Source organism: Macrosteles quadrilineatus, unplaced genomic scaffold, assembly GCF_028750875.1.
Source record: "Macrosteles quadrilineatus isolate MER2022 unplaced genomic scaffold, UCM_ALF_1.0 Scaffold_5__1_contigs__length_97177068, whole genome shotgun sequence".
Classification (NCBI taxonomy): Eukaryota; Metazoa; Arthropoda; class Insecta; order Hemiptera; family Cicadellidae; genus Macrosteles; species Macrosteles quadrilineatus.
In genome coordinates, this window is record NW_026542598.1 from 47,078,900 (window position 1) to 47,103,126 (window position 24,227).

At 32.3% G+C, this 24,227-nt stretch overlaps 1 protein-coding gene across 1 annotated transcript; it reads right to left on the reverse strand.

The window, feature by feature from the left end:
- Positions 1–562: 562 nt before the first annotated feature.
- Positions 563–8,461, reverse strand: LOC128995267 (trypsin alpha-3-like). The gene is made up of 6 exons (XM_054420227.1): positions 8,359–8,461; positions 6,764–6,840; positions 6,240–6,328; positions 5,106–5,370; positions 3,361–3,501; positions 563–773 (listed from the first exon to the last, which is right to left on the reverse strand). Exons 1-6 carry the CDS (start codon positions 8,408–8,410, stop codon positions 609–611), a joined length of 789 nt encoding a protein of 262 aa, XP_054276202.1. The 5' UTR covers positions 8,411–8,461; the 3' UTR covers positions 563–608.
- Between the last annotated feature and the right edge of the window lie 15,766 nt (positions 8,462–24,227).

Below are 24,227 nucleotides of genomic sequence, written 5' to 3' on the forward strand. Positions count from 1 at the left end.
ATAAATTTCGAAAACCGGTTAAACTGCTACTGTAAAATTTTTTAATTTAGTATGCAGACTTTAATGGTAATTTATCTCAATAATAAATTGTTTGCATTATAAAACTGAACATCAGTTCAAGAATATATTATGATTTATAAAGTTTTTGATCGGTTCCTTATTTTACATTAATTTTAATAGTAATATGTGTACAGGTTCAATATACTGTACAGACCAACAATTTTCTTCGTCTGTAGTAGTATCACCAGGTCTAAAGGTGTGTTTCCTTTAGAATAATCTAGATTTTATGTAGAGAAACAGTCTCCATCCTATTCATGTCAAAACTGTATTTAAGTTCAACATTTTGGAAGAACACATTAGTCCATTGACAAATGGCTTCTACTTCCAGAATCGGTCTCTCTTGGTTCAAATAACATATAACTAAAACCTAACTACCCAGACAATCAATTAACTGATACACGAGATGCATACTTACACATACATACTTATGTTTGGGTAATAATCGTTATACAAATATACAAACACTACATCCAAAATCTTTATTGGATTTTCTTAACTGTCTTTAAAACAATTTATATTTCCATTAGCATCTATGTATGTTGTAATATTTACGATTCCTGATGAGAGTGCCTCCTGATAGCCCTGAACACCCAGGGTCTGACTTTGTGTATATCAGTGAACACTGAGGGTACTGCTTGGTCGTAGCATCCTTGGTTCCACGACAGCAGTCCGTACAGCTTACCATTGTAGACGAGCAGATCCCCACTGTCACCCTGTATACAGAGGAGATTAAGAAATTGTACATATTCTAAGTAAAGGGTGTGCCAAAATAATCTGACGGTTTTTAATATTAAATAATTCAAGAAAAAATACAATTTCATGTATTAAATAATATTATATTGTACACACTACTATGCCATTTTAATTTATGAACAATTATATCACTTAGGACCTTCTCCTAATCGCAGACTTCCCATTATTATTACTTTTTCATGAGTTCATGGATGGTTTGAAATTTAGAAACAAACATTTTGCTTTTGAAGTATACCCGTAGCCAACAGTAACACGAAAGTAAGTCTGGGGATCGAACTGACCATGCACATCACCAAACCGTGAGATCACTTTACCGGGAAAAAGTTCACGCAAAACTGTCATTGAATAATTGGCTGTATGATAAGTTGCACCGTCCTGTTGAAACTACTTGTTGGTCATGTCTATCCCTCCTAAAATTCGCAGTTGTGGAACCAAAAACCCCTTCAGTATGTATACATAGCGTTCCGAGTTTACAGTGACAGGGGGTGTTCCCCCTTTCGTCCTCAAAAACATATGGTCCGATGACTCCAAGCCATGCCACACCACACTAGACAGTAACTTTCTTTCGACGAAGTGATGTTTCACCAAACATAACCTAAAATGGCATAACATAAGCAATCGTTCACTACAACAATGAGGAGTCTAGCTTGTATAACAGCTGACTTATTGCAAAACAGAAACCATCAGGTTTTTTTGGCGCACCCTTTATTTTGTCTGGTAAATCTTTTGTTTGCATAGTACGAGAATAATATTGTTGTAACGGTATAGAACCATAAATTGAAAGTGTTTAATTTCCTATTTGGTTCTAACATTTAACGGAGGTTCACCCCCACAGCTTCGGATCTGCATGTGATTTAATAAGTCAAAGATAAAATAATGTGGAGTATTTTTTGTGATGTTGTAGTGAACGAAGAGAACTAGGGAAAGTAATTGAAAAGTGGAAGATTTTAGATTCTATAAGCTGGAAATAAGGTTGTACGTTTAAAAAGTTTACTTTAGTACAGTATCTGAACAAACTTATTGTTAAAAGCAATTCGATTGACTAAAGAAAATAGTAATTTGAAAAAGGGCAAGATAGATTGCTAGATCAATTCCTTCAGTAGTAAAACAAACTGCTACAGGATAAACTAGTAACAACCGCCAGGGAACAAATATTTGTGATGTTACCAACCAATCGGAAGACGACTTGGCTCAGTAAGTTGGTTTACTTAGTGTTGGCCCTTTAACTTTGGCTTGCTAAGGATCCTTGTTAAATTTGGTTTATTAAACTTATAAGTGTTCCCCTTTATCTACATAACCAAAATGTTACCCGCATAAATATTTAATTTATCTAAAGAGGAAGGAGCTGAAAATAAAATAGTTTTTTTGAAAATACCTTATACCTAAATATAATGTGAAGATTTTCTAACTTTCACCTATTATATTGGTTTTGTTTGCTACAGTTCCGTTGTATATTTGTTACGGTTTTTTTTTTACTAGAGTGCCATAGTAGGTCATACACTGTAATATGATTTAGAAATCTGATCGACTCTTAAATACATTTTGTACCTAAGATTATTTACCTTAAACATTAGACATACCCTCTCCAGGGTGCACACTGTGTAATAAAAACTACTAAAGCCATTAATTAACTTTACACGGCAACTTTTGAAAGCGTTAACGCTATTTTAAACGACCATTAAAAGTTTCGTTCGCTTAAACACAAGCCATAGTCTTAAGAAATTCAAAAGAAAATATAACCCGATAATATTCATATAATCAACAATACATAATCAACAAAGTAATGTCATTAAAACAATCCGACACAAATAATACTATTTTTGTATAGCTTTGCGATTTTATATTTTTTAACTATACAAGGAATAATTAAATCTGCTTTATTGTAGAATATACGTACCTTGATCACAAAAAATATGAAATTATTTTATCTGAAAAGCATAAATAAATTTATCAATAGTGGTGAGCATAAAATCCTGTCCATTTCTTCACCAGGCCAACTGATGTGTAAAGCATATATTCGTAGAAAATACAGCCTAGTTGATTTTTTATAAAATATGCAAAAAATAATTGGAAACATAATTGAATATTAAGTATCAACTTAAAACTCGCCAACAATGTACAAAACTTGTTGTGGCCCTGATATGATTAATAATGTAAAAAAAAATATCATAATAATAATAATAAACTGTTTACAGCTCAGATGTTGTTAAATTTTCCCTTGCAACATCCGGGCATATCTTGGTATCCAACTGGATGATATCATTGACTTAATATCAACACATTGTCTAGATATTGTAGATATAAAGTCTATGATGATATTCAACTTTAATCTAAGAATAAAATATTTCTCTGCACACAGCTGTTTAATGAGAGTACAACACTGTATGATCTTACAAACGTAACATTATCGACAACATTATAAAATATAAATTTATCATATTTACAGCCCGTAGAACCCCACGACCACTCGATAAAAACATGTACATTCAACAAAAAATTAATTAGCTGTATCAAATTAATGTACAAATTCATCAATACAATTCTTACCCAGCAAGGCCCGTACACATGATCAGCTGCGGCGCAGAAGACAGTTCGCAACAATCGCCTCTCGTATGATTGTTGACATTCAGTCAAACACACTGGACTCACCGAGGTCTGTAACAGCTGATCTGACATCTTGGCCGTCTTCTGTAAGTTCATGGACATTTTAGGACTTGGATGTTAAGCGTTGCACGAATAGTAAAGTACTGGAAGCATGAAACGAAACTCAGAGAACCTTGGATACGCTACACTTTACGTATTGCTCGAGGTTCTTGTTTACTGAGCATCTGTTCTAAAGCGATAGGCTAAATGTAAGTGTAACGTTTAGTAATTATGATTTTCCGTTGTTAATATTTTAACCATATTAGTAAATGTATGAAATTTGAAATTATAACCAAAGATAAGATCATATTTGTTCTACATCTAAATAAATACATTTTTATTCTTGTTTTTCTGGTATCGATTAGCATTCAACAGTCTATTCTACATACCATTGAATTAAGTTGTTAGTATGTAAAGAACCATAATACACAGCAATGAAATGTATCTAATTGGTATTATTATTTAGCTAGCTTAAGCGTGGGATTACTTGAATATCATCTTTTAATCACTCTTCAGGATAGTTTCTCAAAATATTCTACTTGTACTTGGCATTAAAATGCATTCTATTCCCCATTACGAAAACAATTCTAAGTTCTTAATAAGTTTTCAATTACTAATGGCAATCTCCAGTTCTATTTGGTTACATTTAAATAAAGAACAAGCTTCTTTATTGCACTAAATTTGCATTGGTTCTAATTTCAAAGGATTTTATGATACTGAGAAACACTCGTACTTGTGTCAAACGTCCATGTGCCATTTTCCAAATATAAATACAATTAGTAGTAGTAGTATAACTAATTGCATATCTACAGTTTAATCTTAAAGCCTATCTTTCTATACCTTTTCATAAAAACCACGCATTTCTACTCCAGAATAAGATGGAAATATAATGAAGTGTTTCTCAATGAATCACTCGATGAAACCAGTACAGTGTACTTGCGTCAGTTCGTCGACAAACTAATATCACAAGGATTTTTCTATTGTCCGTTAAAGCCTTCAGTATGGCGTATTTTTCGTGAGTTGTCAATGAAAGAATGTTGGTATAAAGTAACCCGGGAGGGTCTCCACATCACAAAACCAAATAGGATGCGCATTTGTCCATTGCAAAATACACAATCCCAAAGAGTAGCCCTAAAAGTCAATCATTGATGCCTTTTTGCCTATTCGGGAACACAGGTTCGCTCATTTATCCACACCCACAGTTCTGGATTTAAGGCCAAGGACTCTACTACAATACATAGAACATAAGCGTCAGCTTCCCGTTTAATATCTTCAAACAAATTTTAAATAATAATTCTTAAAATGAAGTTCTGAAGCTTTTTTACCATTTACGCTTTTATAGGGGGAAATTCAAAGCTGTGATTGGTTACAAAGCATTTATACTGGCGCCTTTTGTTAGAAAACATTATCATAGTCTCCAACATTAGACGTCTAGGAGAAATAGGAACTGGGTCCAGAACCAATCTGTTCTAGAATAAATTCAAAACGATTTTAAGACGAGCACAAAAGTCACAAGGCTTCCCAAATGGTCTATGACCTTCACTCTGACATAGCCTTACACAGTCCTTGATGGTCACCTCTTTGCTCAACAACCACCAGAAACCTTTGCCCAAGAACAGTTATTGCTGATCAACATATTGCTCACTCACCGTGGTTGAACCCCAGCCAGAGAGTATAGCTGTGCTATCGAACGGCAGTGAAGTGCGAGCCAATGGGATTGTCGACAGTGACGTCACACCATCAGCTGACGATGACGTCATCAAAGGCCTCCTCAGCCTCAGCAGCGCCACGTCGAAGGTCATGTTGCTGAAGCGGAACCTTGGGTGGATCAGCTTCTTGCTGACGTTGAACACTTCTCCTCCAGAACTTGCCAGGCTGCTGTGAGCTCGCACGACCAGGGTGTCAGCATCGAACCTGCGATGGTTGAAGTAACTAGTTTAGTTTATTAAAAAAAAAGACTTCACATTTTGAATGCTATGAGCCCTTCAACATTCCGTTTGCCCATAAGACTTGTGTGTGAAACGTATCATGACTAACTGATCCGGTTCAGGAATTGTGATCGATAAAGATATCGCTGCCTTGGCTTAACAATCCGTAGTGCTAATGACAAAATTACAGAAAAAAATTGGCTATCAAACCTTTAACTACATTTATACGCAACTGTTTTTGACAGTAGTTGAACAATTTTCGATGAATCATAATTATTACAGAGGAAGACTGTGAAGTTGTTTAAAATACCTAGAAGTATAATTTTCTTATCAATATTTACAGTTCAAGAGGAATGCTTAATCCGTATCAGATTTTTGATTTATCTTGTATGCACTTGAAAAGTGCTTTACACAGCAATGACCAAAATGCACCTCATACTTCAGCTTTGTAGAAAAGTTGTTTCGACTCAACTTAAAAAGTCCTTTAAGTCTATTTCTTACGTAGGATCAAATATTCATCGTATATCATTCAAATAGCCCAGTTATTCCAAAACAACAATTTGCAAGTTATACGAGTGATTTTTGCCAAATAACTTAATAATTTATTTTAATTATATGATTAGTGTCGCTAATGAGGCATTAATGTATTGTACTTAAGCTTGCTATACAAGTCGTAATATAAAATATGGTGTGTAGTATTTCCTCTTACTCCTCCTGAAAAATTTACTCTTTCCTGAAAATTATTTTCTGATATAGTCAGAGTTAAGGAACTGACACTGTGTAGTGATGAATCTGGTATAAAATACTTTTATGGTATGAAATATCTGTATTTATGTTAAAATGTACGAAACTCACCCGACCAGTATAGAAGCTGTAGAGATCGCCCAGTGTTTAGTCACTAGAGCTCCAGAACCACGAAACTCCTTGTTTGACCATATAGCTACCTGGAAAAGTCAGTGATGAAAATGGATGCTATTATACTGAGGACCCATGTAACTAAGGATTTTATGGCAAAGTAAACAATAATTAACAGATAATGGTTTCACGAAAATGTTTGACTAAAGATATTTAACTAAAAAAATTAACAATATAAACAATAAAAAAATATATATTGTTTATATTTATTTTTAAAATATTTAAGATATTCTTAGAAAATATTTAATACATTTTTAGAAAATATTTAACTAAATATTTCTATTCTCATAGTATAACATTTTAATCAGGTTAAATGTTTACATTGGAACGGTCTATACATTTTAGAATAGTTATAAAAACGTTTACTGGCTTAAGTGACAATGTTCATCTCGGTAAAACTTGTAACAAACAATTTACTTTTCTCGATTTTCATAACATCAATCACCAAAATACCGAAATCTTACCTGATACGGGTGTTGCTTTATATCAGTGGAGTTTCCACCTATAATATACACTGCAGACGACTCATGAGATGCTGCATCTGCAACAAATGTTTACATTTACTCATCTTTAAAATTGATTATGAGACTCTCACTGCGGTATCACTTACTCATTTTCCACCCGCAAAACATTCAAAAGCAACTCTTGAGATCATTATGTAATTTTTTTTCCGCCATAGATGAAAAATACGTGGTTGTAAATAAGAGGTTAATTTACCTTAGTCTTGTGACTCTTATTCTCACATGACTTAAATTTCACATATTTACATTTACATGTCCAGATATGCCAACCAAGCAATGCATACCTGTGGCCACAGTATCTGATGTTTTATGCTTTGTATGTTTTATGCTTTTCTTTTCATGTTTTGTTTGTTTTTGTGTATTTAATGTTTCGACTACCTCATGAGTGAAGTTTGATGTTCTTGACTAAGATCTGAAGGTGACATAGTCGCCGAAACGATCGTCATCTGACTTTAGAAGATATAAGAGTTACAATACGATATTAGGGTAAATTAACCTCTCATTTATATGTTAAGTAACTCGAGATTACAAAAAAAAGTGGTTACGTGTGTGTGACTTGAGCTGCTGTAACAGAATAGCTAAGAAGGCTGTGATGGAATTTTAAAACAGGATACACATTGTAGTAAAAAGGTTGATCTGAGGTAAAAGCTACGAACTCTTTACGTTTGTTTATCAAATAGTTAAGAACATCCGGCTGTAGATATTCCTAATCAGTATTTAAATAGTTGACAATTGGACCCTTTTGAATACAAATGTTTAATGTAATTTATTCAGCCAGATTTACAAACATTTTGTATTGGCCAAGTCGTAACTATTAAAATTGCATTTTCTTTGAAGAAACTAAAATATATGAATAAGTAAATTTTTAAAAGGAAATATAAAACTACCTCAACTATTCAAATGTCTTGATTGTAATCTTAATTGTATTTGGTTATTGCATAGTTATTTTCCATTATTTATAACAATTCCAAAACACATTCTATCCATATTTTCCCGTAATAAAATTGCTTTAAACGTATTTCGATCTAAATTAAAATATATTTTTTTTAGTTTTTTTGATAGCTCAAAACAAAATGGAGTTCCATAATGAAAGTTTGGCTAAAGAATGAATAATATGAAATAATGAGTAATAGCATTGAGCAAAACCCCCACATTAATTTCCCTTACACGGATATTACGACTGGTAAAGTTAACGAATGTTATAACTTGAACTTGACTTTACTCAGAATACATACAAAACTTAGCTCAGTAATGAGAATTAAATTTAGAAGTATTAAGTCTATTAACGTTACTAATCATAAATGTTTGTTAACCAAAGGACTAAGTTTAGGAAGATTCCAAGGCTTATTATCTTAATTATTTCTAGATGTTTAAGAAAGTCTATAAAATAATAAAGATTCAAATAAAATACCTGAAAACAGCACGCAATGGTTGGTTCTTCATGCAAAACAAAAGTAAACTATAAGCAATAGAATTCTCTTTAAATAATAGGTATTGTAAAAGTTACTCAAGACAACACAAAACTAGAATTCTCTTACCTGAAGTGGAAAAAAACAATAAAACTGTCACAAGTGCTACTATAGGCGCCATAGATAGAAGATGTTGCTAGCATTAATCTCACTTGTCTACTTGTTATGCACTGATTTTACATATCTCAATATTGGAGAGGGGTACTCAAGTGATGCTGATAATTTGAGACGTTTAATCTCAAAAAGTCTCAGGGTCAAGTGGATCTTACAGTAACTCGAAAGGTCATATTTATTTATATGTTTATAATATTTTAACGCTTGAAGAATCTTATTATTTTCAGAATCTTATTATCTTAGTACGTCTCTCTGTAAACCTTTCAACACGCATTATACTGAAAGTGTTAAATGCACTAACAGAAGTTTCGCCATAGCAAAATGTAGAAAATTCAACTTTAATTTCAATATAGCTATAGAACTTGATAAATATTTCATTTTTCATTTTAAGCGGAGCTTTTAAATTTGCAGTTATATACGTGTTTACAATTTATTTTACAGTTTCATTAATTAAATAGGTATGTGATTTTATGTAAGGGGTGTGAAAACCCGCTGGATAAACAAAACGCATATAAAAACAAAATAGTACTTCCATAATAACTGTTCGACACGCAAGGAATAAATAACTAAGACATTTTGTATAGTTATTATAGACCTCCGTGTCCCAACAAACAATTCAATATGTTGTGCGTCAACTAAAGAAGCATGTATTTTGTTATCAAGGTTCAAACCAATTATGTTTTTGTTCAAACTCTTTTTATCTTCCACCCTGTCTCGTTTAGTCGTGTGTTGCGATTAGTATATTAAAACTCATAGGATTTTTACAATCCTTCCGAGATTTAACATTTCTACTCGTATCATACATTTAGGATGTGTTGGAGTGCAATGAAAATGTATCCGTAAAAAATGAAGCTGTATAAAAACTAGTGTTGTGTAAAGCGTTGAAACTACTAATACTCCTGAGTGTGAAGTGTTGTCCTAAATATTTGAAACTTGACCAACTAAAGTGTCGATAATCATAGTTTTTGGTTTTTCCTGTCAAAATATTATGGCGTTAGTGGACCTGGAACGGTTTCAAGATTGAGGAGAAATAATGTTGCTAAGATGAAACTCTAAGGTAATGTATCCACCTGAAAAATTACTTTACTTAAATCTCGGGAGCCCCTTTTAAAAGCAACGATTTTTCCAAACCTGACTTAGATCGTTTAATATTACCGTATTTGTTCCACTAGTTTTGTTTCATTTTTACCATATCGAACCTTTTTAAAGCTGTTTAGTAGAGTTTAGTTTTTATAAAATTGAGAGTTTAGTTTGTAAAACCCAACTTTCCTCTGTATTTAAATTCATTTTACTGTATCTTTACGAGCTTTGAACCTTTTTCAAATTTGCTTTAAAGTAGAGTTTTTTACTTATATTTTCTCTGATTTTTCATACGAACAAGCAACTATCACAAATTAATAACATTTTGAATACGCCACATTATTTTGAATAATACCATATTGATAAGTATAATATTAACATGGGCAGCAGTTGGTTATATTCCAACAAGATTATTGTTCAGTCAAATACCACTGAGAGTGTTCTTGATCACTGGCTGTACAGACAGACACAGGGTCTGTGATTACATCCTGCTAGGAAATTGGGTTAGTTATCCTTCTTCTGAACTACCTATCCTTCCCTTCGTTTAGTTTAAAGTCAGGCAAATTATACTTCATCCACTCCAGTTATCTTTCACGTTAATATTTTTTTATTGGATCTTTTGTGGGTTTTTATATACATTCTAGCTATCTCTTACTTCCTTCGTTTATTTGACTGTGAGAGCTATTTTTTGCCTGAACCTTTCCTTACTTATGTCATCCTATACTTTCTTCATGTCATTATATAATTCCTACTTTCCATTTTAATTATTTGATCAACATGACTAGTTTTGACTATTGTGATTTTGACAGTATTTTAAAGAATCTTTTGACATACCACAATGTAATAATACATTGATGATGTGGTTACATACTCAATGACCTGACGAATTTCTAAGGAATGGAACTAGTTGTCATACCAACAACTGTGGTTAAATAAGGTTTAAGTGAGTCGGTTGCTCAGTCGGTAGCGTCGCGGACTTCAGGCCCAAGGCAGTGGTGTCGTGGGTCGGATCCTGGTCACTGCCACTAAAATTTATCAGTACAGTTTGCCTTTGTACTGTACCGGCTCACTCCTTGCTTTGCTGTAAACGATCCACGCACGGGCGCTTAGTCTATGTGGACGGGCAAATGCAAGGTTAAAAGAGGCCGCCAACCTCTTTTTGTAGAAATAAAATAAAAAAAGGTAATCCTTTTATTTTATCCATAATATATTCCCACCAAGGGTCACAATGAATAAAATATATGTTAATGTAGATAAAACTGGTAAAATACATTTGTAATTAAAATAGGCCTAAGTATTAAAAAATCAAGTTTATATTTTTTAGCCGAGTAAAATAGTAAGTTAGATAAAATTTAAGAACAAAATTATGAAAATCGGTCGGGTAGAAGGGTCAAATGAACTCGGAAAAGAAAACCCAAATTTAACTCCCATAGGAAATGTACAGGGAGGAAGTAGTTTTTGTTCATGACTCAAAATAAAAGTCAAATAAATAAATTCCTATGCTTGTTGGCAAATAAGTGCGTGCATACCTTTAATTTAAGACCAGAATTATGTCGATCAGTTCGGTTGAAGAGGCAAACTAACTCGGAAAAGAAAAACCAATATTTATATGAATCAACTTTACCGATGTATCAACCTATGGTTGACCCAAGTTTTCAAAAGTCAAGCTTATAAGAATTATCTTAATAGGATTTTGAGGAAACTGTATAGAAAATATGTTGTTTACATGTTTTAAATGATATGGAATGGCTAATGTTCTTAAAATTTGAGCAAAGCACGACGGGTAAGCTAGTTTAAAATAAATGATGCCATTTTAAGGTGATAAATGACGGGCATATGGAGACTAATAAATTAATTTAATGAAACAAAAGAACGATCCAAACCATTTAAGGTTTAGCTGGTGTGAGTTGTATGTGGTTTTGACTTTGATTTATCTTATGGCATTTATTAAAAGCCATTTTATTTACTCTTTAAAATACTATTCTTTAGCTTTTGCTTACTTGTTTTACGAATTTTAAGATGAAATGCTTAAACAATGTATCATGTTTGCCCAGCTTACATATAAAAAATCAGTTACTTAATTTGAAAAAATTAAGGTATGACATAAATTTATTCTTATACTGTATAAACATTTAATTTTTTTCTAGGTTCAGTTGTAGTTATAAAAAGGCCAAAAAACCTTTGAGTCAATTCTACACTAAGCTTTCATGACATGTTCAGTGCTCCATTTTCAGACGATTCCGAGAACTCTAAAAGTGGCACGCTTTTATATCCGAGTTTGAGTTTCACACATGGATTAAACATCAATGAGTTCGCAAATCAAATGTGATTTGTTGTTATTGTATATACATATATATGATATGTTACGTAGCATTGTCCGGCAACAGTTGTAAAACAGTAGTTAAGGATTACTATTTGTGTAAGATCCATTTTAAAATGCAAAACATTAAGTTAGTAGTCAATGAAATCCGATAGTCGACTTCATCAATAAATAAATACACGGTGGATACAATAAAACCCAGATATTTAATAGGGAATAAATATGACATAAAAAGATGTTTTAGTGAAAATCCACTTGTGTAGGTTTGCTGTGGGGGTATTTATAACTTACCTGTAGCAGTACACCCAAGTACTTGTTAAACTAATGTTATTTAAATAGGGAATAAATATGACATTTTTAAGGAGATACTTTAGTGAAAATCCAATCACGCGAATGAAAACACGCTTAGTCTACAGGTTTGCTGTGACGGTGGTACTATATCTATATAGCGTTCCGAGTAATTATGAAGTTGATTGTTTTCCTAACGAGGAAACGATTGGATTAACCCTTTTGTTTTAGTTTATCGCCTCTTATCCGCCCCTATACATGATAATAAGCTTCCTTTCATGCGGGTAGTCAATAGCAGTATTTCTTGGCTCAAGTTCGAACAAACTAATCGTACTACAATCAATGCTATCTATTTAGTTTCCTATTTTTATCCATGGTTAACTAAAAGAAGTTGTAAATTTTTTTAAATATCGTGCATGTCATATGGGGCTAATATGTAAGTTTTTTGGAATTATGTAAATCATATATAGCCTAGAGGTTGTTTTTATTGGTCATAGTCACACGGAGCTCTTTACCCTCACTGTGAAAATTATCACATTATGAAAACATTCCTCATTCCTCCTTTTCTCATTATAAAAAGTGCTGTACAAGTAACGCAGGACATCTATCTATATTACTACTCTTCTTGTTCAAGGCTAAAAACCTAGATTTCCAAAGATAGACTTTTAAATATAAATGTATTATAAAAAAATAATTGATGCAAAATTATTCAAAGACAGGTAAATATTGTAGGATTATGAAATGGTCTTTATAAAACATATTACCAGATATTACTTTGATTTAACATATTACTAGTTAAATTAAAATTATATTCAATGTGCTCAAAAACATATAATACATTTTTGTTTCAACATTTAGATCGTACATTTTTCAACATAGTTATGATTTAAAAACAATTTTTCATCCATTGACTATTGATACGTGTCCTTCAGGATCCAATAGTCAATAAATCTTACATACTGACATTACGAGGAAATTCAGCCGACTGACTCCAATTCACTCTCAAACATCACCAAGGAAAGATCCAACCAGCCAGAAGTAGGTTGACACATGGTTCGATAAATCTAGGAATAAAGTGCAAGGAGGCGTTTAAGTTCCAATACTATTAATAGCAGAGAATAGGTATACAATATTAAAAATATTACAGTTTTTTTTTTTCTGGAGCTTGAATTTTTTTTATTAGTATTGAAATCAATAATGCCTTAATTGCCGGAATCAATTAGCCGTGAATAAAAGCTTGTATACACAGTCTTCAAAGGATGTTTATTAAAATATATATTCAGTATTGAGATTGATACTGAGAATTAATTTTGATTGAGATAATTATTCAATAGCTAATTTGAGTTAAACTGCGTCATTAGGCAGGTCTGCAATGTTGGTTGCCAATAGCTCTTAAAAGCAATTTTATTTGTGTTAACCTTTGGCTCGGAATATAATAGAAAGGTTAGAAAGGTTGAGGGGAATTGTTAATGGTTTTATAAGCTGTGTTTATTTTCATGAAAATAAGTGTATAATTGTTTTGTGATATGAATGACATGTTATTACGCGATAAACCTATCTAAAATTTGTAATGGTGTTCTTCTGTTTTAAACACAATGTTGCTATATAATGTTTGAATACAGTAAAAGTATTAATTCTTGTAGTTTTATATTTTTTAGGGTTAGAGGTAAGGATGTTAAAACTTAACAACTTAACTTAACAAATTAAGAAATAAAATTAGTTAAGACGTTTTACAATACTTAAAGATAAACTAAGATTCCATTATAATGTAAGACAAATTTATGAAAGACAGAAAGTTTCAGCAAAATATTGCAAGGGTGTTTTGTGCGGCAAAATACCAACCGCAATTTCAGGCCTTAGGGAAATTTTAACACCAATTCCCTCTTTACTGCATTGTTTTATTTCGTATATCTTTGTTTCACGAGATAATAGAATATATTTTAATACACAAACGCAACTACACGCTCTAATTGAAAATGGATATTTTCTCCATAGCCAATTCTCCCCTACTGAGCACCTTATGTCTGTTTACCTAATATTAGAACCTAATGGTTTAAAAAAAGCTTCAATACATTACCTCATGGCACATCAGATACACATTGGTGATTATCGGGATTAGAACCCGTGGGTTCACCAGAGGTTTTAATTGTTATTGACCGGCCGCACCCTGAAATCACCATGAACTGTAAATAGAACCTTTATACGATATAATGACTACACATATATATTATATATTATATGGTTTGACTTTGCATTGAACGGTTTCTATGAACTAGTTTATAAATAAAGAAATAAGTTTGTACTCTGTTTCAAAGTCTCTAATTAACTCTCTTATCCACATATTTTACCTAATCCAAAACAACAAACATACTATATTTCATATGTAAATGAATCCTTGCAATCTTATATCAAAAAATCTTTGCAACACTTATGACAGCCAGCCTGACCATACTAATGGACCGAACAATACGCGGATTGTACCAAAAGATGTGCAGGTTGTATTTGTGTTTAGAAAATATGTTTGTCAATTGGATCGAAAATGGAAGTCCTATATGTGCATGTTTTATTTGTATTTTGAAAATATTTATGTTAATTGGCTCAAAAACTAAAATTAAAATTTTCTTACGGAGATTTAACATGGGGCATAGACACGCGTGTTTCTTGAAAAACTGTTTACTCAGCTCGTGTGCATCGCAGGGAAAATCTACGCATACTGTTAGAAATATACAGGGTGTTTTTTTTTTTTTAAACTTGCATCTTTATTTATGTAAAAACCGCAATAGATAGAAATATGCAGTTTGCGGGAATCATCTATTGACGTAGGGGCCCAATTGTTTTGAATTCAACGTTACATTCACATTCCCCCCCGTTTCCCCCCTGCCCCGAACTTATTTTTTTTTTAATAGTAAGGTACCCCTTGTGACATATCAAATAAAAGAGCATGAAAAAATAAAATTTCAAATCGGTTCATAAATTTGCGAGATATTCCTCCCCCCCCCCTCTTCGGAGCTTAATTTTTTTTTAATAGCAAGGTACCCCTTAAACATATCAAATGAAAGAGCATGACAAAAGAAAATGTTTGGTGAAATTTATTTTTCCTTTGATATGTCACAAGGGCGGGTACCTCGCTATTAAAAAACAAGTTATGGGTTGGGGAAAAGGGGGGGGGATTATCTCACAAATTCATGAGCCGATTTTAATTTTTTTTCACCAAACATTTTTTTTCATGCTCTTTCATTTGATATGTCACGAGGGGTACCTTGCTATTAAAAAAAATAAGTTCCGGGGGGGGAGGGGGGGAATATCTCACACATTTATGAACCGATTTTCAATTTTTTTCATCAAACATTTTCTTTTTTCATGCTCTTTTATTTGATATGTCACAAGGGGTACCTTGCTATTAAAAAAAAAAATTAGTTGTGGGCAGGGGGGGAGGGGGGGAATTTGAATGTAACGTTGAATTCAAAAAAATTGTGCCCCCTACGTATTTAGATGATTACCGCAAACTGCATATTTCTATCTATTGCGGTTTTTACATAAATAAAGATGCAAGTTTTTAAAAAACACCCTGAATTTGTCTGTAGATGTGCAGAATCCCTTAATTGACTAAAGTCGGTTCAAAAATAAGCACAAAAATTTATTTAAGATCTGGAAAAAATATTGGCCTTATGGGTTGCTATTTTGGTGATGAAATAACAAAATAATATAAATAGAAAATCAAAATCATTGGAAATCATATATTATAAATTATATATAAATAAGAAATTACAATTACATGTTTTGTTTGCAGTGTGGAATGAAAATATACAAGTTTGCACAATATATACTTGTGGTCGAGTTTTTCATCCACGGGGTGAGCTCCAGTTATTATATAATTTAATACCTTTTAAAGATGGCGAAGAGCTGTTAGAAAGAACATCTTGTCTCGAGAGCTACTAACACATTCACTGTGTTACTAAAAACATTGAGGTGCGCCGAGACACTTGAATAAATAAACATTTGTCTGTACAATGATCTTTTCTCCACAGAACGAGCTCAAACTTTTCCCTGGATACGTATTTACCTGCATAAAATGCATCTTAACTTTGAAAACCTTCAGTTCTACTTATTGGTTGTTTTCTTTTACATTCAACCATTTTTATCACTGATTTCAACGTTCAAGGCTGGATGTATGCAAAACCTTACGTCTATTCGATCTGTATAATCACAAACAACCATTACAAAAACTGCATAATTTAAACAATACGTTAATCTTTCTAACATTAACAATATATTTCATTGTTATCGGTTAAATTATGTAGTGAACTATGTTTATATAAATATCAGTAACGTAAGAAAAATACGTATACTGTATTTAGTTGTGAGATGAGGGGTATTTAGTAATTTATTATTTGTTACTCAGTTTATTAATTTATATAAATCTCTCAGCAAACATTTACGTTTATGTTATTTTTGAAATATGACAAAATCATCGAAAAAATCAGATTAAACATTGCGATAAAGAATGTAATGATGTATTCATAAATTAACGATGGTATTGTAACCATTAAATAGTATGTGTATCTTAATAATAAATATAATAAATCTTCTTTTTCCATTTCCCGAAAGTTGGCCAAGTGTGACTTGCAACATTTGTGAACTAATCCATCGATATATAAATTATTTTTTTGATAAATCTACATTGTGGTAAACTTAGAAGTCTATGTAGAGGAAATTCCAAAAAAAGAACTTAATGTTTGATTAAACCGATAATAACAAGTGACAGTTTCAAAACTAATTTCTCAGAAAAGTCTGTTTGTTCTAATATGTTATACTGTCAGGAACTACAACAAGATATTGTTAAGATCGTCCTTCATTAGAGTGATATGTCTTAGTTAGGATGCTTAAGTTATTTCTTCTCGTGTATACACTGCAGAATTCGTTCAATACGTTTTTCATGATGACAATAAAACAACTTTCTTAATTATAGCTATTGTTTTTGTGCAGGCTAAAACTTTGCTTCTTACTGACTATTAGAAACACGCAAAGTAAAATTATAAGTCTGTTTTGAAACAAAGGCTTAAATTAAACGGAGGCAAGTTCCAAGACAAAAGTTTTTGGGTGCGGATGCGCTATGTTAAGTCAAACTCGTCAATCCAACTTTCGAGAGTTAAGTTAGGATAACATTTTCAAGTGTTTTTCAATTAGTTTGTATGTAATGCTAACTAAAAGTACAATCTAACTTAATGATAATATAAATTGATGCACTTATAAACTATCAACTTAAAATTCAGTACAAATTAAATGTGTGATGATTAAGAATAATGCAAGAAAAATATGGAGGTAAATTAGGATTACAGTATACGCCGTGTTAACAGTATATGAATAAAATCATGCAATATATAATTTATTTGTTGGACTGGGATTGTCTATACATTTTGTATTTATAAATTATTGGTGTTCCAGCATTCATATTGATTCTACTTCTAGTTGGATTCTGGTATCAGTTATATTTTTATTGCTTTTCTAAAATTTTCACCGGAATTTCCTATCAATGTCTACATTTGTATTAATGGATTTAATTTAAAAAAAAATCCGTCTAACACTCTTTTAATTTTTGCCGTGATTCGAACCCGTTACCGTTACGCCAAAGTGTGCGGTACTAACCATTAGTAGCACAACCAATAAACGCTTTTATTTATGGAAAATGTATTTATTATCATTTTTAACCGAAAATTAATTACTAATAACTACAAAATATTATTTTCAGCTCAATTATAAAAGGTTATTGAGGTTTATTTTGGTCGAGGTCAATTTTTAGGTCCGCACTCGCACCAAAGGGATTGCAGTTATCAAGATAAACAATCTGTGGCTGGATAAACTTGGGTATTGCGTATTTATCAGAAGCTGGAGACATTAATGGCCAGGATTTAATACAAGTGCGTCCTTAGTGTGGTTTACCTCTTGGTGTTTAATTAATTAGTATCTTTGAGTATGTTTATCGCTTCATTATCTAAAACCTTATGTGTTCGTATTTAATATCTTACAACATAGTGCAATGCTTACACATAGTACAAAACATCAGTTGAATTACGTGTAAACCTTCAGAGTTGGGAAACCTTGTTTATCTCAATAGGATAATGTTTATATCATAAATGATCCAAAGACTTTCAAATAAAACAGTGGAAGGATTGTACCTTCTATCGAATTTCGTTATCTTAACAGTAATCTAAGGCTTACGTTATACGTAACAAAAATGTATTAAAGGTTATCTATTCTACGTAGATTTCTTATTCTAACGATACAGTGAAAAGTTATTTTTTTCCATTTATTTCGTACAAGACCCTCTATGTCCAAACCTCCTCCTCTACATCTTGATTTGTTTTATGCCTCTTTATTTTTTTTTAATGACCATGAAGAAGCCACTTATTTGTCTAGACACTATTTAAAGATCCCAAAAACATCTTCTGCCCAAGTAGAACACTTAATTAGCCAAGTAAAGGTTGAGTTTTGTTTGTTTGCAGTTTATTAAGATTGTTTATTAATAAACAAGCACACCGATAACGGGACATTACTTGCCGGGTTTTTCCTGCAGATTTACCACCAAAGATTCTGCATCTACGCGTATGTGTTTAAAATAGAAATAAAAACCAATTAATTTTGCTTAGGCCTAAATAAGTGATAGCTTTTGACGAATTTCAATTAAATGGGAAATGAAGCGTTTTTTTAGGAACATACATTATTAGAGGAAGTTTATTTACAGGATTTGTATTTTTTTTTATGACAACTTGGCATATTACCTTGTGTTCACTTGTACAGTACTTTGCAGTCGAATGTTATAAGGTGTTGATTTATATTATAATGAGTATTTCTTTTGTGCTGTAATTTTAGTTACAGTCCTTTAAATTACATTTACAGCCTTATAGTCACTATTACAGATATGTTTGTATTAAAATGAATTCAAACAAACTAATGAACAGTTATCAATGTAATTTAAAACGTTATTTTTCCACACAACTATTACTCATAATGATTTTTCTGACTTAAGCCACCATCTTGAGCATTGTATGCTCTTCCTCTGTTTGTGCAAACTATTGTGTTATTTATAATGATTTATGGTTTTGTTCACTATGTGGGTTTTTCATAAATTTTTCAGCTTTGGTTGGTATTGTGTACTATTTTAATTTGTAATTAATTTTCTTATCTGAGCAGCGAGCATGGGATCAGATGCCAAAAGCCATCCTGTCGGGATAATTCCATTTTTTACCAAGCTTGATTGAATATGACAGCATAAATCCCTTAAATAACACTATAATTTTCTTATTGAAACTTATTGTTTAGTGTTTAAAGGTATGGTCAACATTGGTTATTTTTGCAGTGTGATAAACCTAAACATAATGGGATCATAGATCTCGGTGGTGACAAATCATATCCAAGTAAACAACTTTTCCATTCAAACGTTTTCCAGTTATACAGAAAACACCATTGTAATATTGTTTACAATAGTAGTAAATTATACTCTATATCTTTTGCAACTTTGGATTTTAGCTTTCATCAAAATCCGACAAATTTTCGTAAATTTAATCAAACACTTGTATAACAGAAACAATATTTAAAATTTTCTGGGATGCGTCGAATGCTTATTTACTCCTACATTTTCCACTGTAAAAGAGATTAACAGGGAAAGGTTTTGAAGTAACTTCAACTTGTGTTGAAAGCTTTTAAAAGCAATTAAGGTTTCATGCTCAAAGAAGTAGATCTAACATTGGGCTTCTTACACAGTACTTAACCGTTACATTATGCTGTTGAAATAGGTGTTTATAAGTTGTTTCCAACGTGTTTTGCTCAAATGATATATCACTATTGCATAAATGAATATGCTGTATTAGCAGGTAAGGGATTAAAATAACTACACTATTAGTAATGCTGTATACAAATCACAATATACACTAGTATCTTAACCATCCGTTGATATTCTTGTAACTTCTTAGAAAAACCAGATATCATATATATATATATATATATATATATATATATATATAAACTAGCTGGCCCGACAGACGTCGTCCTGTCCTAATGTTGTTTTATGTCAAATGCTCGTTCATTTTCAAGATGAGCTCGTTCGCATGGCTCAATCACGTTCTGATTGAAGTTCGTTCGCTACACTCACTCACCTTTAGGTTGGAGCTCGTTCGCTGCGCTCACTTGCCTTCAGATTAGCTCGTTCGCTACGCTAACTCTCCTCCGGGTTGAAGTTCGTTCGCTACGCTCACTCACTTGCCGCCCAACATAACTGATGCTGAATCAGGCAGTAACGCTGTGTATAAAAGCAAGGTCTGTGAGTGGCTGATGACTGTGGGACGAGAGGCTGCAGAGGCTTTAATTCGCTCGCCTTACGTTTAAATTAATCTCTGACATCAAACGCCATAATAGCTATGAAAATAAACTTTTCTTCATAGATTAATATTTTTATTGTTGATTAAGGCTGTTTATTGTTAACTAATTCTAGTATACAATATATTTATATAGCATATATATATATATATATATATATATATATATATATATTAAGAGCTCCTGATACGTATTAAGTACAGATGTACACATTATTTATAAACAGTGTGCACATGTTTTTGACCTATGGACTTATTTCCAAAACATATTTCCTGCTGGTAAGAGCTCTTCCCTCGAGCACGGACTTGCAGTCCATTCGGGGGAATACTATTCTTGCCCTAATAATGTATTCCTGTATTTATAAAGGTGAATAAAGTGATTTTTGATTTGATTTTGATTTGATCTTTTGGTTGCAAATTAGCTGTCGTCATAAATTTAAAAAAATAATAGTGCTGGACCGGGTCTGACTTAGGGGAGGTACGATTGAGGCATTAGTTCAAAATTCCTCCGTGAACAGCGCTGTAGTAGAGAGCACTTTGGCAATGCAGGTTTAAGTTACTAATCGCAAAAATAGTTCTGTTCATAAAATAAAATTATAAATGCCTCAAATTTAATTTTATTATTTTTTAATTATAAAATTAAACTATCATAACCTCACTTAACTAACCAAACTTGCTGATAATGAAATAATACAGTATAACAAAAGTTTAGTAATAGAAAAAATAATTCTGTTTATTAAATAAAACTAGAAATTGCTAAATTAAAATTTTATAATAACTTAATAATAAAATTAAACTGTCATAATCAAACCAAACCAACCAAACTTGCTGATAGTGAAAAACTCTTGGACAAAAAGTAAACGTTACTAGCGGGATTCGAACCCGGGACCTTCAGCATATCAGCCCGGCACGCTAAGACCACCGAGACCGATGGTATCTGCTCGTATTGTTACGGTAATGGCGTTCCCTCAGCTAATAAGAAGCCCACAGCTGTCATCGTAGCCTCTTCTGTACCTCCCCTGAGTAAATACCGTGCTGGACCCTGTTGGTAAACCAATTTACTTTTTAATGCTATTGAACCACAGAATCAAATTGTTCAGTTGAACCAGCTGTTAAGATTCTTAAATTCCATTTAAATATGAGTACTCATAAGGTTAACATGGGAAACTCCAGAGCCCGTGGGGCGGAGCCCTTTTGACGGATCTGCACCAAACTTCACAAAAACCATCCTTGCATAATGCCTAATAATGCCTGAAAGTTTCATTAAAATCTGTCGAGTGGTTTCGGAGTCCATAAAGGACAAACAAACAAATAAACAAGCAAACAAACATACATACATTGGATTTTATATATATAGATACAGTATTTCAGATACCGAAATACTGAAAAAGCATTTAAACAGGTTAAACATGTTTTGAAACGTGTGAAAAACCAATGCTTAGCCATTAATATTGCAAAAAAATTGATCCATCCAATAACATATATAGGCTAATATAAGGATATGATTTATTTCAAATTTTAAAACTATTGTTTCATCATGCAGATGGATTGACAATTGCCAGGATGCAGCAATAGTATTTCATAATAGCAATAATTATCAATCAATCGTCTATGGCAAGTGCAATAACTGTAATATATCTTGCATGTGACGACAAATTAATGAATATAACTAATGTGTATGAGCATTGAATCAGTAAAAGGCAACTCATCAATTGTTGTAGGTTATCTTTGACTACTTTTAATGACTTTCTTACTTTCCGTGAAATTGCTTTGTTGTTTTTAATTTAGAGATTCGTTTCGTCATTTTAGAGTTTTATAGAATTTTGATCAAATAACTAAACTACTCGGTCTTTTTTTAATCCTAATTATTATATACATTGATTTAGAATACTGCAATAGTTATCGTTTTAAATTGATACCTAACCTAAGCCCAAATGATACGAGTTTCACGTTGGGACACCTTTTAGTAAGCTGATAAAACTGTATTTTTTACAGTAAATTTTACACAGTGAGAGATGATAGTTTACAAATATATGTATAAATCATTCTCTTGGTCACAATAGTCTTCATATTGATATAATAATAAATACACCCACCACAGCAAACCTGAACACGAAGCGAATTTCCATTTGCCTAATTGGATTAATTTAAATAGGATCATTTTTGCTCGCGTTAACGTGCCAGCGAACATATATACTGTACATGAGTTTGAACGGATGGTGTTTTTGGCCTTTATGTATCTCAAAACGAAAAAGTAAATTGGTCCCGGTCTTATCATGAGTATTACGATGATAGCTTATTCCCTGGGAAATCCGCTAAAAATATAAACTCAAACAGAAACATGCCTCAAAACTGTCTTAAGCTGATCCATAATGAAAACATTCTTTACTTTTTACATTTGCCTTTATTTTAAATTAATCAAACTACAATCAATAGAAACTAACTACTAATGACTGGGACGGGGGTGTCGTCCTGTAATCCAGCTACTAGGAGGTCACGAATTGTGGATATTTATAGGCATGCACTGTGGATGCGATACTCCCTGGTGTGGATTAACGTCCGCACGGGTGAGTACTACGACTATCCGCAGTACTATCCTGATAATTAGACCAATTCGTATATACCAAGGCAAAAATGTGTTTCGGATTCCACTATAAACTGTATATGTGGGTCCCTTAGTTGCCATTAGCTGTATGGGCTATTAACTAACAGCTGTGTCTAAGGGATATGACGGCCTTAGTCACTAACAAGACTACATGGTCGCGCCACTCATCCTACACTCATCTCCATTCATATTTGGCTTAAAATACCTACTTTGTATGGTCGCCATTTCATTAGAAAGTAATAAAAGTATTGAACAAAGTTTAATAATAAAAAATGTGCATTTGGCTTACAGTGCAATGAAAATCCCACAGGTAGCTTGACCTACCAAGTTATGGTGGATTATAAGCCAACACATTCGTAGTTTTACGAACTACTTTTAGGAACTTTTAGGGAAAAAATTATATTCCTGCAATTTTGTTGAGAAAAATATTCTTTGGTGAATTTGCTTAAAAAATCTAAGTAAAAATATAGCATTTTTATTAATATAAAATGTATTTAAAATATCGTCTATTCATAGGTTCGTGTACGAAAATGGTTTAATTAAGTAAAAAAAAAATAAAGTAGGCTAGTTTGTTGAACTTTAAGTCTTGCATATTCCACCAACATTTTCACAGATTATTGATATTTGCTAAATGACTTTTCTCCCTATTAAAATGAGGAAGAAGTAAAATTTGACGAGACCAACAACACAATAGATCACGACTGTCTCACACAAACTCCTCGTTATTTATAGGGACAGAAGTTGGCCCGGCATTGGCCATGGTTAGTGTTTAATGTGGTTGTAGTTGGTGCTTGAATAACCGCTCTTGGCCCCTCAGATATAATTTATGTTACACTTTAGTAGAGATAAATGTTGTTCAGTGAATTTTAAAATCTTTCATAAATATTGAGAATAAATATAATATTTTTGTGAAGTAAAGGGTTATTTTGGAATATCGTCCATCTTTTAATTAAGTAAGTGTACGGCAGATTGATCTTGTAAAATTTCAATCTATAGTACGGTACTGAGTCACTTCAGGTTTATTATTTTATAGTGTGAAGAAATTAAGCAAATTAGGACCGAAATCGTGTAGAGTATAGAGGAAAGATACACCAGTGAGGAAATAGACAAGAGAGAAATAGTGTAGACAATAAATAAAATGAAGCATACTAGAGAGAAA